The sequence below is a fragment of the Puma concolor genome, chromosome D2 (genome assembly GCF_028749965.1).
Source record: "Puma concolor isolate L17-30 chromosome D2, mPumCon1.1.hap2, whole genome shotgun sequence".
Lineage (NCBI taxonomy): Eukaryota > Metazoa > Chordata > Mammalia > Carnivora > Felidae > Puma > Puma concolor.
The window spans coordinates 54,510,241-54,524,548 of NC_141677.1; the positions used below are offsets into that span (position 1 = coordinate 54,510,241).

The window sequence follows — 14,308 nt, forward strand, 5'->3', positions numbered from 1 at the left end:
AAAGGCCATGAACTTAAATTCTGTTCTGGTGACAGCACAAAGTAAAGAGGCACTGTAATTGCTGAGAACCCATGGCCGCATTTCTGCCTAAACCCAAGTTGTAGCTGGACTCTTCAAGAGCCAATCTATAACAACTCAAGTCCAGAACCACCCATGCCATACCATGTGTCTCCATAGAGGCCTTTGGGGTTTTTTTTAGCTATTTTCTTGCACGATCCTGGCAGTAAATGGCATGTAAGCTGCTCCACTTTCCCACCCACCCTCTCTTCTTTTTCCTTTTTCTAAATTTGTTCTTAAGATGTGTTACGATTCCTCACCTTCAGAATTGATGGTGGTATGGGGTGGATAGAAAGACTCACACCAGGATCTTATTGACCGGGGGAATTTGTTTTGGCTCTGTGTCTCTTTAACAAGTAAACAACCAAAACAAAATGAGTATACATTACATGATCCCACAACATACACTTCTTATAGAGATTCGTCTTGATTTATGACCTCATCTGCAGAAGCAAGGTTGGAAAAGTCAGGATAAGTCCAGCACTCAAGGTCTTCAAGTGTCCCCTGTTGTTACTATGTTATGGTAGATTTATCATTTGCAAGGATTATGTTCCTGAGATCATAGCAAATCCCGAAAGTCAATAATGTCACAATATTCTATCATTACCCCCATGAAATGTAACAAAATAACTGAAAACTCTGGGGGACTGCTTCAGACCCTATGTAAGAGTTGTGCACCGGTGTCAGGAATAGAGAAGCACAGAGCCTCACTCTCATGGACATGCAGACTGGGTGATGGCTAGGTGCAGTGACCAGCACTCACACACCTGCTTTTCTGCACACCTGACTCAATTTCTCACCTCAGCAAAATCACTCCTCGCTACACATCAGAAACTCCGGGATAACTCAAGAGTGGTCAACACCATTAATGCTAAATCCAAGAATGGCATTATGGCACCATTGGTGGCATGATATAAGTTGCAAATGGTATTATTTATGTGTCTGTATATCAGTGGGAATAGGTAGGATGACAAGGAGTAGAGTGATGGAGAGACACTTGATAATTTCTTGAAGACTTATCTCCCAAGAGTTCTTAACATAATCTGGTCTTTATATCCACTTGTTTGATAGGCTGATTCAGGAAATAGAAGCAAGTGCCCTAGAATTTTTTTATTGGATACATTAATGTATAAAAACTGGGAAAACTATGACTTAAAATTTCTAAGCAGTTTCTGATTCTAGGAGTCGAGATATGAATTCACATTCAAGGCAGACCATTGCTTTGCTTAGGAAACTTCTTTGGACGGACCTTTAACTATAATACAAAACATACACCTACCGGGGTTCTTTCACCATTTAAATAACCTGACTTCAACTGTTCCATTTGGTCACGTGCACTGTTAAGTGTATATTTTAGCCAGAACTCTGTTATAATCTGTGCTCGTAGAGGGGGGAGAATTGATCCTTTCCCTGTGAGAACTTGGACTGATGCCCTGTGGCTTGCCGGTGGTAGGTGTAAGGTTCCTTCTTGAGGCTGAGGGGTGGAGACAGAGGTAACCTGTGAAAGAATGTGTGGCCCAGTCTTCTCTTACAGGGAAAGACACAGGCACTGGATTGAAATCTGTGTGGCTCGTGAATAACCGGACTCCTAATGTTCCAAACACGCCAGGACCGAAAAATCCAGAATATACTGCTTTGGACTCTAACCTCCTAATATTGTCTTCTTGGGAGTCCATGAACAAGGCTACAATGGTCTGGGGGAGAAGGGAGAGTTTCCTCTAAAGGGAGTAGATATTTTCCTTGTCACTCATCCTGAAAGGGGCAAATCTCACAACAGGCAGACATGAAACTCCTAGAAAGGAGAAGGCCTTGTTTGGCTGGGAATTCATGGCCCTTGACATGGACATTGAGGTGGCCATGTGTACAGGGTGGTGTTGGGAATAGGGGCAGGTGGGGGGCCGAGCCCTGCCACAGTAAGCAGGCTAGAGAGAGACAGGGAGGCCAACTGCAACAGACCCAGAAAGCTGGTCTGAGCCCAGAGCTTTGAGATTAGCCATTTCAAGTTACTCATTTCACGGTTTCCCTACTCTTACCTCTTACTGGAGGTAAAAGTTTTTCTAAAATTGCCGTTTGGTTTCTGACGTAATGTGGAGACATAAGAGAAGGGTCTATCCCATGCCTGGGACGGAGGGGAAGGTGAAGGAGACAGCTTCAAGAAGCTTGTTGGGTCAGGGGTGGAATCCAGCAAAGAGTGGCCCTGGGCAGAGAGCCATAAGTGAGCTGGATGCTCTGGCAAACAGCTCAGATTTCTGGAACACATAAGCATCAACCCGGGATTCTCAGAAATAGGTGGGGGAAGATGTGGTGTACACATACAAAATGGAATATTATTCAGTCATGAGAAAGAAGGAAATCCTGTCATTTGTGACAACATGGACAGACCTGGAGGGCATCATGCTAAGTGAGATAAGCCAGACCAAGAAAGACACTGTATGCTATCACTTATATGTGGAATCTAAAAAAGTCAAACTGTGGGGCGCCTGGGTGGCTCAGTCGGTTGAGCGTCCGACTTCAGCTCAGGTCACGATCTCGCGGTCCGTGAGTTCGAGCCCCGCATCGGGCTCTGGGCTGATGGCTCAGAGCCTGGAGCCTGCTTCCGATTCTGTGTCTCCCTCTCTCTCTGCCCCTCCCCCGTTCATGCTCTGTCTCTCTCTGTCCCAAAAAATAAATAAACATTAAAAAAAATTTTTTTAAAAAGTCAAACTCATAAAGACAGAGAGTAGAAGGGCAGTTACCAGGGGTTGGGGAATTGGGAAGATGTTGGTCAAAGTGTACAAACTTGTAGTTAGAAGACAAATTCTGGAGATGTAATGCAGTGCGTAGTGATTATAGTCAACGATGCCATATTACATGCCTCTAAGTTGCTGACAGACTAGATCTGGAGTGTTCTCACCACAAAAAAGAAATGACAATTATGTGACATGATGGCAGTGTTAGCTAACACTACAGTGGTAATCATATTGCAATATGTAAGTATACCAAATCAACACACCATGTACCTTAAACTTACACAGTGCTATGTGTTAATTTTTTAGAAGTCAAAAAATAAAAATATTAATCAACTAGCATATTTATTTTTAAAACTCATAATAACGGTATAGGATGTGCTGGAAATGATTCAGTGGGCAACAGAGACAGGGATAACTTAATATTGGGTTATCCATCACATATGTTAACAAATCTGTATTGCAGATGTCAATTAATTGACAAGGAAAAAATGAGCATTTTACAGCTTAATGATAGTAATATTCTTCTTCTGGGATTTATTACCTTGAGTTAGTAACACTGGCATTTGAATTTACTAGGAAAAAACTACATCTGTAGCTCTCTACCATATGGATCATGGGCGCTTAAATTGTGTCCATAGAGGAGAAAGAGCTGATTGGAAAAAAAAAAAAGAAAGAAAAAAAGAAAGAAAGAAAGAACGAAACAGTTGCGGAGGTGAATTTGGAAGACTTCTGTCTTCAAGGAGGAATTAATATAAACGTGCCCCCAGATGCTGGGAAGCCTGAGATATGCCTACTTCTGAAAGTGGAAATGATTAATGGTGGCACCAATGCCATTTGGGATGGCTCTTGCGGCCACTTCCCCAGGACCACACAACCCCAGTTAGCAAACAGGCCACTTGGTTCAGAGGTATCACTGCTCCTGCCAATTTTCAGTAGGGTATTAACATCACACAAGATGAAGCAAGCCTCACTCACCGTACAGCTGTTCTAGATAGATCAAGAGGGTGTTAAATAGATCCAGAGGTACTTGCTATGACTCAGCTCTCCAACTCTGCCACAGCTGATCCTGCAGTCCCTCGATGTCCCCACTTGCTCAGGCAGGCCAGTACTAGCCACCCACCGCCAATCCCCTAACACCCCCTTTTCCATACCAAGCATCATCCACACTCCAAAGTTACCTCCACAACCAGCAGGTCATCATTTGAAATGGGCTCAAGTTTTTTGTCTGGTGGTGTCTTTTCAAGAAAAGTGCTTAATTCAACCAAGATTCTGCCTCTGTAGGCAACTCCTTCCCCCTGAAAGGCAATAACACGAAATCATTCCTGCAGGCCTGAACAACAGCAAAAAGAACTGTCTCTCTAGTCAGGCTAATGCAGCTACAGTTTAGTGTTTCCCTCCTGTGGCCCTAACCTCCAAATTCAATCGGTCAACAACTCTCTCAGTTGGGTTCAGGTCTTTGGTAGCTGAAGGAAAAGTCAGTGACTTCAGGAAGGGATCCAAAGAGAGCTGGGGAGCCAGGGCTGAAAGGGATCTTAGCTATGACTAGGTCAGAGGCTTTCAAGCCATGCTCTGGATCCTGAAGAGGTTCCCGGAGGCTGGGGGTGGGAGTGGAAGGGACTCAAAGTCTCCCTCACCCTACTTCAGTAGAGCAACTCTACGTAATCTGTGTCACCTTGGCTCCTTCCCTACTCTTCTCAGGAAGGGAAGGCTGCCATGTTGGCAACCAGGGCAAGTCTCGGAGCAGCCAGGAAATAAAAGAGGAAGATGTTTTGGGTGTAGCTAAGCATAAAGATGAAGAGCGGATACTCCTCTCTCCATATCTGGCAGTGCTGGCAACAGAATTTTCTGGAGAGGAAGGGAAGGCTTCCACTTCCAGAGCCAGTCCATTACCCCTGCTCCCTCAGGGGTTTATCTCTACCTCAGTCCCTTTCTTGGGCCTTCAGAACTGACTCAAAGACATTACTTTGGCTTCTAATATGCTGGAAAGAGCATTTCCCGTCTCTGGGCCTCCATATCCTCATCTATAAAATGAAGATGTTGGATTGGATCAGGGATAGCAGTTTCTTCAGGCATGTCACCTCCAATCATTTGGTAAATTCCTAGAACACAGTATCGAACAGGATTCTGAGGCAGCACATTTGCTTGTTAGGAAAGAGCCAGCATTGATCACTGACATCTGCCCTAAGTGCAGGACAGGGGGAATGGCCATGCTGTGCATTTGTAATTGCCAAATTAGATGGTCTCCAGGATCCTTTCCTAGCCTTGTATTCAAAGACTTGAGGAGTGTGGGACTTCTGTCCTTCAACACTTGATCAGTCACATGTCGGGTCTATCTGTGTGTGTGTGTGTGTGTGTGTGTGTGTGTGTAGAGATTCCCTAGATATGAGACTTAATTATAACAATTATAAGAAGGAATCACATTAATAAGTATTCCGTTAATAATAAATCTTAATTGAGACACTAACCTTGCCAGTATTTAGCTCATCATAGGGGTCTGGGAATCCTGTGTACTCTCTGGGGCTTCCGTAAAGGTTCAGGTAACAAGGTCCAAATGTTGGCACAAAGCCCACCTCTGTTTCTCCTGTATTTGCTGAGAGATAACATCATTATTAGATTTTAGGCTTTTACCAATTAATCTATTGAAATAAATATTAGTTATTAGTTAGCTGAGTGAGACTATTTTCCTCTAATTTGTGAGTTAGTTGTATTAATGCAAATTACAAGCACTTGTGAGACTTGCAGTATTTTCCTTTTCTTATTGCTATAAAACATTAAACAAAAAATTCAGGGGATAGTTCAGGTAAACTTATGTTGTTATTACAGAAAGATAATGCTATGCAAATGAAAGAATAATAAGGCTTTCGAGTTGATCTTCACATTTTTTGCAAGTTTATAATTGGCCTTGTATTAAATGTGTCATTGGTAATTGGGATAGTTTGGGGTAATTGGTAATTTGGGGAAGTCATTTAAATGATATATACCAGATGAACTGCATTTGTTCTCCCCAAATTCCACTTAGACTAAAATAGTTAGTACAAATATGGCAGATGCTATTAAAAATACGAGACATTAAAAATTTTTATATATGACAATGAACTGCCTGCCTTTGGTTAGGACCATATGATATTTATAAGCAACATAAAGTCCCCATTCAAACATTTTATCTCTGATGAGCATCCAATATGGTCCATATTTCTGCTACCTTGTCTTAGCCAAGACTGCTCCCCAGTGCAGTGAGGGGAACTGAGGGCAATGCAAGAAAAAATGGAGTCAAAGGGAGACTGTGGGTGAAGATGGGGAAATGTCTCCAACCATCTGAATGGCTCCCATATGGAAGAAGGATGGATTTGTTTCCAAAAACACAGTAAGGGCCACTGATGGGTGCTACGAGGAGGTATTCTTTATTTCACTCAACATAAGGAAGATCTTTGTAGGAATTAGAGATGTCAAACAATGGGACAGATCACACTGGTGACAGAGGAAATGTTTAGGCTAGGGTTTTCAGGATTATCATCAAGACAAGTCTTCTATGAATGAGAAGTTAACCACATCACTCCTATGGCCCTTTCCAACTCTATGATTATATGTAAGGGAGAAAGATAAATGTGGATTAGCAGTTGAGCAGAATGCCCATTAGTGAACAGTTGACCAGACCATATATAAATGTGCTCTTGCAATTTTTAAAAATTATTATTTGAGGTTCTTACACCATGTATAAATGCGCTTGGGCACTTTTGAGAAGAGGTAGGAACCATGCACACTGGCAGAGATTAATTAAAGTGCAATCTCCGTGAAGAATGCACGAAAAAGAAACATTTAAATTAAGATTTAGGAAAGTAACAACTGACAGCCTAAGGGTGAGACTTGGTAATGCCCTGGGGTGCCATACTTCACACCTGTTTGGAAACTTCTTGTGAAACCCGAATGGGGACCAAGAATTTTTCCAACAGAGATTTCTCTGGATTGTGCTATCCTGTTACCAAATGATCAGGGTAAAAGGAATATTATATCTGGACATATGGATTGGTTTGGCTTTATCTAATCTGCCATATGGAACATGGACACAGTTGACTACTTGATTATTAATAAGCAGGGTTTTGATTGCTTTCCTTGTGCTAGAATATCCATTGTGAGGAACTACAGCAGAGGACTAAAGCAGAGATCCAAAGGGAGAAAAGGAAGTCACTTTCAGGAGTTGAATCACAGAATGTTCAAGTAAGAATGGCCATTAAAACTCTTGTACCATAGTCATGCCACATTATGGATGGCCAAATTGAAGCCCATAGAAGTGACATGACTAGTCAAAGGTCCCTGAAGATGACAGATTGAGACCCAGATCTCGAGTTTCATAGTTCTACTACACCACCCATCCCTCTGGCCTAGCCCTACCTCACCCCCAACCAGTTCCCCTGGGTAACTTATTATGTTGTTTGTCATGAGTATTTGTTTTTCATTAAAGATTTCCAGAGATGCAGACAATCATTGTCAATAACGATCTATTGCAAGTTACCGTGATATTAACAGCTTAATTCTTTTTGTCCAAGCAAATCTCTTTTCAGGTATTTTATACCCTTTGACTTGCTGGCTATGCATTAACATGGAGAACCTTCCTTCTCTGGGTTTATGCCTCAGCATGGTCTCCAGGGAAAGCCTATTCTCTCACAAGGTAAGTCTCTTCCTGCCTCCAAACTTTCCTCACCAAACTTTTCCTGCACAACTGTCACATCAAACTTCCAAAGACCTTCCTCAAAAGCCTATACTACATAAAACAAAAATTCTTTAGCCTGGCCATCAACCTTTTCCTCTGACCCGCTTTTCTTTCTTTCTCTCTCTTTCTTTCTTTCCTTCTTTCTTTCTTTTTTCTTTCTTTCTTTTGTTCTTTCTTTCATTCTTTCTTTTTAAAAAATTTTTTAAATGTTTATTTATTTTTGAGAGAGAGAATGCAAGCTGGGGAGGGGCAGAGAGAAGGGGAGACACAGAATCTGAAGAAGGCTCCAGGCTCTAAGCTGTCAGCACAGAGCCTGATGCGGGGCTCAAACTCAGGAACCGTGAAATCATGACCCAAGCCAAAGTCGGAGGCTTAACCAACTGAGCCACCCAGGCAGCCCTCTGACCTGCTTTTCAAACATTATTTTTCAGACTTCATTCACCTCTGTGAGGCTCCTTTGTATTCTGGATTTGTATAACGTATCACTTTATATTTTAATTTTTGAACCTTAAATAGCTGCCTATTTCTGTGACTACATTATAAATTCATTTGGTGAGTGGGGAAGGATTCAAATATATTTTATTTTGATTCCTTAAACACTGAGAACTGGTTCTACTATGGGGAACTACCACATAAATATTCTTGGATTGATTGGAAAAATGAATGAAGGAATGAAGAGTTACCAAATCTGCCAAGTTTGTTATAAACTTAAAGGACTACTTCAGGGGCGCTTGGGTAGCTCAGTAGGTTGAACGTCTGACTTCGGCTCAGGTCATGATCTCGCGGTCTGTGAGTTTGAGCCCCGCGTCGGGCTCTGTGCTGACAGTTCGGAGCCTGGAGCCTGCTTTGGATTCTGTGTCTCCCTCTTTCTCTGTCCCTCCCCCGCTCATGCTCTCTCTCTCTCTCTGTCAAAAATAAATAAACATTAAAAAAAAATTAAACTTAAAGGACTACTTCATATTCATATTAAGTCCGAGTATAAGATATTAAGATTGATTCTTAAAAACAAATATGAATGGGGCATTGTGCCAGTAACACAAAGGCAGACAATAATAATGCTTTGTATTCGCACAGAACTTCTGTTTGCAAAGGTTTCTCAGTGCAGTATCTCTTTTCCCTTCTCACCACAAGCCTGGGTAATTAGCACGGCAGGGATTATCGTGTTGACTTGAAAAATGACAAATTTCTGTAAGCCTCAAGTCCTCATCTATTTGGGGAACAATAACATTAGGGGAGTTGTGATGGTCAAATGTGAGACCATTGAGCAAACTTGCAAAGAATGGCCAGTGCTGTGCAGACGAAAGAACATGTTATGATCCCCCCTGTTTGAAAGATGAAGCCCTTCAATGTACAATCGTTCAGTGTCTTCCAACCTAGAGATCCACGTTCAAAGTGAGGGACAGTTACTCCATACATTTTGAACTGATCTCACGCCCCATATCTCTACCTACTGAACAAAAACAACAATAACACACAGTTATCTCTCACAGTTATTTACAATGGCATCCAATAGGATGGTATGCATCTAGGTGAAAACGTGAGATGGTAGCAAAGCCTGATTAGCACATCTGTTTTAATTTTAGCCATGCAGGACAACCATAGAGCACAAATACAAAAATTAAAATTATAGCAAAACTACTTTGGAGACAGCAAAATGTTAAAAAAAAAGGTTCTAAAGATAGTCAATTGATACATTCTTAATAAGACAATAGTAAATAGGAAAATCTAGAAGATAGCAAAATTACAAAGCATAAACCTGTATACGATGCAGCCCCAGATCCCGAAGATGATAAATCTATATAGTAAAAATACGACTGGTTAAACCACAAGAGAAACACGGGCATTATAAAAGAGACATTGAAAAAGTTAATCAAATCCAATGCTAGGTAAGTGGTTTAGCAACACCAGAAAAACACCAACTTCAGACCCAAGTGACATGACCCTTTTGTAATTTATACCAATCTCACCGGTTATATGCAAAATGGCTCAAACATTTGTGATAATTGGCAGAAGCGCCACACATTAAATAACTCAAATCCCTCTGGTCCCAAGGCAGCGAAGCATCTGAGAAGAGCTAGCTTCTCACCACCAAAGGAGGGCCTGGTGAAGTTACCAACATTTCATATTTTTAATAAAACATGTACTTGTCTTATATCTGACTTAACTGGGACCAAGGCCAGAAAACCCAAGTTAATTTAGTCTGAGGCTGTGCAGGTCAGAGTTTGCAGTTCATGGTACATTATTTGTTTCTTTTGTGTGTGTGTTGGGGGTGGGAGGCGGGGGATGCTTGCTGCCTCTTGTTATTTTGAGACCCATAACAGACAGTCTGCAGGGCTTTCAAGGAGAGAAGGCCTCAGAGAGAAGGCTGAAAACTGCATGTAACAATTTTTGGTTTTAATTCTTCTGGATGTTACTGCTATATCACTAAGAAAAATGCTTATGCCAGTAAATTTTGAATAATTACCTCCAGGTAATTATTGAATGACTTCTTGCCAATGATAAATGGACATAACTCATTTTGACCCTCCCCACCCACATAGTTTTGATATGATTTTTTAACTACTCTGTGGGTTACCATTATGATTTAATCTAGTCTTTATTTCTGGATTCCTCACTTGATAAGACAAGGCTACCACCATGCCTACCCTTCCTCCACTCGCCTTCCTCCTTCTGCTTCTAGTCTCTATCTTCCATGCTTTTACATTGCAATGGGCAATAACATTTACATTCTGCTCAGAGCTTTGGCTATAGGCGTCAAAGAAAAAAATCAAAAAACAATTAGTGCTAACAGTATAACAGCCATATAAATACTGATCTCTGCAGAGGAAAGAGTCGTGATTACATTTCCTTTGTTACAGTTCCAGTTGTATGGTCCCCTCTGCCACTCAGCAGAGGGCATGCAGACGGGAGCTTTCTTAGTTTCTAGCATTTGCTTAAAATAACGGCCACAGGGGCGCCTGGGTGGCGCAGTCAGTTAAGCGTCCGACTTCAGCCAGGTCACGATCTCGCGGTCCGGGAGTTCGAGCCCCGCATCGGGCTCTGGGCTGATAGCTCAGAGCCTGGAGCCTGTTTCCGATTCTGTGTCTCCCTCTCTCTCTGCCCCTCCCCCGTTCATGTTCTGTCTCTCTCTGTCCCAAAAATAAATAAACGTTGAAAAAAAAATTAAAAAAATAAAATAAAATAACGGCCACATATGACTTTATATCTGAACTATATCTTCTTTGTTCAGTATTTTGTTTTTCTTGGAATTTCAAATTGCCTTTTTTTTTTTTCTTCTAGAGAGAGGAAATCTCTGTCTTCTTCACGATATCTCTAACATCTTCCAGGTTCTTATCCATGCTATACATTGCTTGGATTAATATATGTTTTAAAACCTATAAAGTTTCCTCTTAAACAAAATGAGGATGAGAGGAAGCTTGAGTTTCTCAAGACCATATTCTGTCTTGAATTCTCTCACATAATTTACTCAACTCAATATGTTGAATACATTAGTAATTACAAGCATTTTTGTTATTTTTGTTTTGGTAACAAAAATCAGCTGCTGATATTATTGATATGTCAGCATTAAATTTTTCTTTCTTACCATCTTTGCTTTTCTCCTTCATTTCCTGTTACAATTTCTGGTGTATGCACAGAATCCCAATGCCAGGAATAGGCAAGTAATTCTCAGTATGGAGAACAACAGAAAGAAAAGTGTATTTGTTATCAATGCTTTTAGCACGAAAACAAAATACACATTATCTTAAGGAGTGGAGATTTTATGGCTCATTGCTACCTGACATCCTTGTTCCTGCTAAGGAAGTCAGTGGAGAAGGGAGTATTATTTTATATTTGGAGGGACTGGAGTTAATACCATTCTAACAGATAGGTTGCCAACACTCTGTATTGACAGTCAAAAATTTATAAAATAGCTACTGGGAAGAGTTTTTGGATGGGCGCAAGAAAACCAAATTCTTCAAACTGTTAGTTGCCTTAATTATTAGTTACTAATTAATTGTTCTGCTGGTCATCACCAAAACATCACTGAAATAGTTCACTTGGCTCATCACTTTTGGCTTTTGAGAAACCAACTCCATTGCCAGGTGGCCATTCCAGTTCATTCTGCTTCAGAAGTTCTGCACCCCGTCTAGTTCCAGGTCTGCTGACGGACTTACCTTCCACTTCCCCACCAGAGGCAGCAATTTTGGAGAGGTATAGGTATGTTGTTCCAACGACATCATTTTTAGTAAGACGGTCCCTGTGTAAAAGAACAGGTTAAGGCTTCTACCTATGAAGACATAGCTTCACTTCAACAATAATAAGGTTGAGTTGGAAAAGATGCTAGACCTCAGAAATCATCCTGTCCAGTGGGCCTCAAGCTTTACTGTACTTTAAGAATTACTTGGAAACCCCAGCTCTCATCTCTTATCCAAGCTTTTGATTCAATAAAAGCAGGGGTGGAGAACAAGTACCCGCATTTACACAAGTATATATCTCAACTGATTCTGATATGGATGGTCCTCCAACTACCTATTGAGAAACATTAACTGGGCAATTCATTTCAGCTATGGAAACTGAGGTTTTTACAGACAGGTCAAGGGATTTGCCTATGGCCACTCAATACCGTTGTCATAAAATGAATGAAACAATTATAGGTACGTTATCTAATGGGTGTAATGTCATCACATTACATAGGATAAGTGTGTGTGTCTGATTTTATCATGTTCATACAGATTACTCTGATGGTTTAACAACTACAATGAATGGGTCTTTCACAGGGAGAACAATTCCCTTCCAATTCGGTTCAAATATTTATTGAGCACCTACTGTGTAACAGCTGAGGGCAGCTGAGGGCAGTTGCTTGCCTAGAACCTAAATCTTATTTGTATGGTAGGGACAAATATTCCCACTACAAGTAAATACATTATTATTAATCTTTCCATGGATATCACAGAAAGTATGCAAGTCTAACCCATGAAGTGGCCTCTGGATGGGCTCAACAGTAGGTGTAAAAAAATGAGGTTTCTATGAATAACATCTCTGTGCTTAATTCAACCTATTCTTCCTTTTTTAAATTTTAATGTTTATTTACTTATTTTTAGACAGAGAGAGAGGGAGGGAGAGAGACAGAGAGAGATTGGGAGGGGCAGAGAGAGGGAGAGAAAAAGAATCCCAAGCAGGGTCTGCACAGAGCCTGATGCAGGGCTCGAACTCACAAACCATGAGACCATGACCTGAGTGGAAACTAAGAGTCAAATGTTTAACCAACTGAGCCACCCAGGTGCCCCATTTCAGGCTCTCCTTTATTCAATCTAATAGTATACCCACTCTGAAATCTAAGACCCCATGGGAGAGAGGAAAGGTTCAGTATTTGGGGGAAAGACAATACTACAGTGTAATATTATTATACTGCATTATAGTAATGGTCTATGTTACATACAATCTTATACATCGTATAGTATAATAGTATTAGAGTATAAAGAATGACTAATGAAACACAGTTTTCCTGAGAAGAAGTATTACTTAAGGATATTAAGTCACAAGCATGGTTCTTGAATCTTTTCTGTTCATCCAAAAGGATCTAGACTACATTTAAAGAACTCTTAGCTTCCCCCCAGTTGTGCAACTACCCTACAAAATATGTAACCTGAGATTTGGATCCAAGGATTCCTTAGTGAAACAGGGCCTGTCTCTGCATCCTAGTCTACACTATTGCTTTGGAGGGGGCAGATTAGTTCAGAAAGTAACCACATTTGCAGTGACCACAGACGACTCTGGGATGGCTCAATCCACAACCACTCACTGCAAAGCCAGTAAGCCAGAGTAGTCACCTGAACTCTATAGGTCCACATTCACATTCCTGAGAGTTCCTGAGGCCCATGGAACACATTCAGAATGTTGCCTGAGGGTCTCAAGTGCTAAAATCAAGCTTACACTCACTGGAAGGGGTTTTCTGTCTTCACGACCCTTCCATGACCCTCAATAAACTGTGATGTGGTCATTGAACAAAATGAAATTTACTACCTCCTCCCAAAGTGCCCTTTTGCCATAGTACTGGGAGGGTGCCAATGCAAAAGCCAAATACATTCTGTCAAAGGAAAAACTATGGGGACAGCCAGACAGGGCAGGGGCCCAACTCAGTCTCTAACTTTCTGAGTGACTGTGAGCAAGTTACCTGACCTCTCTGAGCCTTAGTATCTTCATCTGTAAAATGAACTGATAATAGTCTCCAACTGAAAAGGTTACTCTAAAAACTAAATGGGATATTACAGTTAAGTCACATGGTACAGCACTTAGAGTGCCCAAAAAATGGTAGCTAACACCAGTATAAACGCTGATGATGAGGATGATGATGGTATTTGCCATTTTCAATCTCAAGGAGTTAAGGACTGCCAACTGAATGCCTCATCCAGCTAGAACATGCACAAGAATGGCCTTATTATGGTCAATCCCCGCTAGGAGGGTGATCTAGTTAAAATTCCATCAGAACCTCTCACTGAATTTTCTTTGCATTCAATCAGACAGGTAGCTTTCTCCATTTTCCTTTCTAACAATAACAGAGAATAGCTGTTGAAATGTTTTGGTGATTCTTCTCAAGCAATGGTTCACTCCATTTCTGAAGTCTATTTTGGACAGCCTAAACAGTATTTAAATCCTTGATTTCTTATCTTGGGGCGTTTTCAGATTATTTTCCCCTTCTTTGTTTACGAGCCAATGGAACGAAGATACACAAAGCTTTTCTGTAGCAATACCATTAATAATTTTTTTTAAAAAGAAAACACCCAATTCCAGGAGCAGTTTATCACCTCCCTCTAGAAGAAAAAGAAACAGGCTG

General features: G+C 41.0%; 1 protein-coding gene across 5 annotated transcripts in view; it reads right to left on the bottom strand.

Annotated features, from left to right (window-relative positions):
- The window catches only part of MYOF (myoferlin), a 154,034-nt gene that overhangs the window by 72,536 nt on the left and 67,190 nt on the right, over positions 1-14,308 (bottom strand). For 4 of the 5 annotated variants that reach the window (XR_015241740.1, XM_086680389.1, XM_086680386.1 and 1 more), the window contains 4 exons: positions 11,649-11,731; positions 9,251-9,289; positions 5,252-5,376; positions 3,965-4,081 (listed from right to left, as the gene is read on the bottom strand). Coding sequence is in view for 4 of the 5 variants with exons in the window: in XM_086680389.1 (XP_086536515.1) it covers positions 3,965-4,081; positions 5,252-5,376; positions 9,251-9,289; positions 11,649-11,731 (364 nt within the window). In the remaining variant the exon portion in view is untranslated. The remainder of the gene's footprint in view (positions 1-3,964; positions 4,082-5,251; positions 5,377-9,250; positions 9,290-11,648; positions 11,732-14,308) is intronic. The other variant, XM_086680387.1, reaches the window with a different exon arrangement.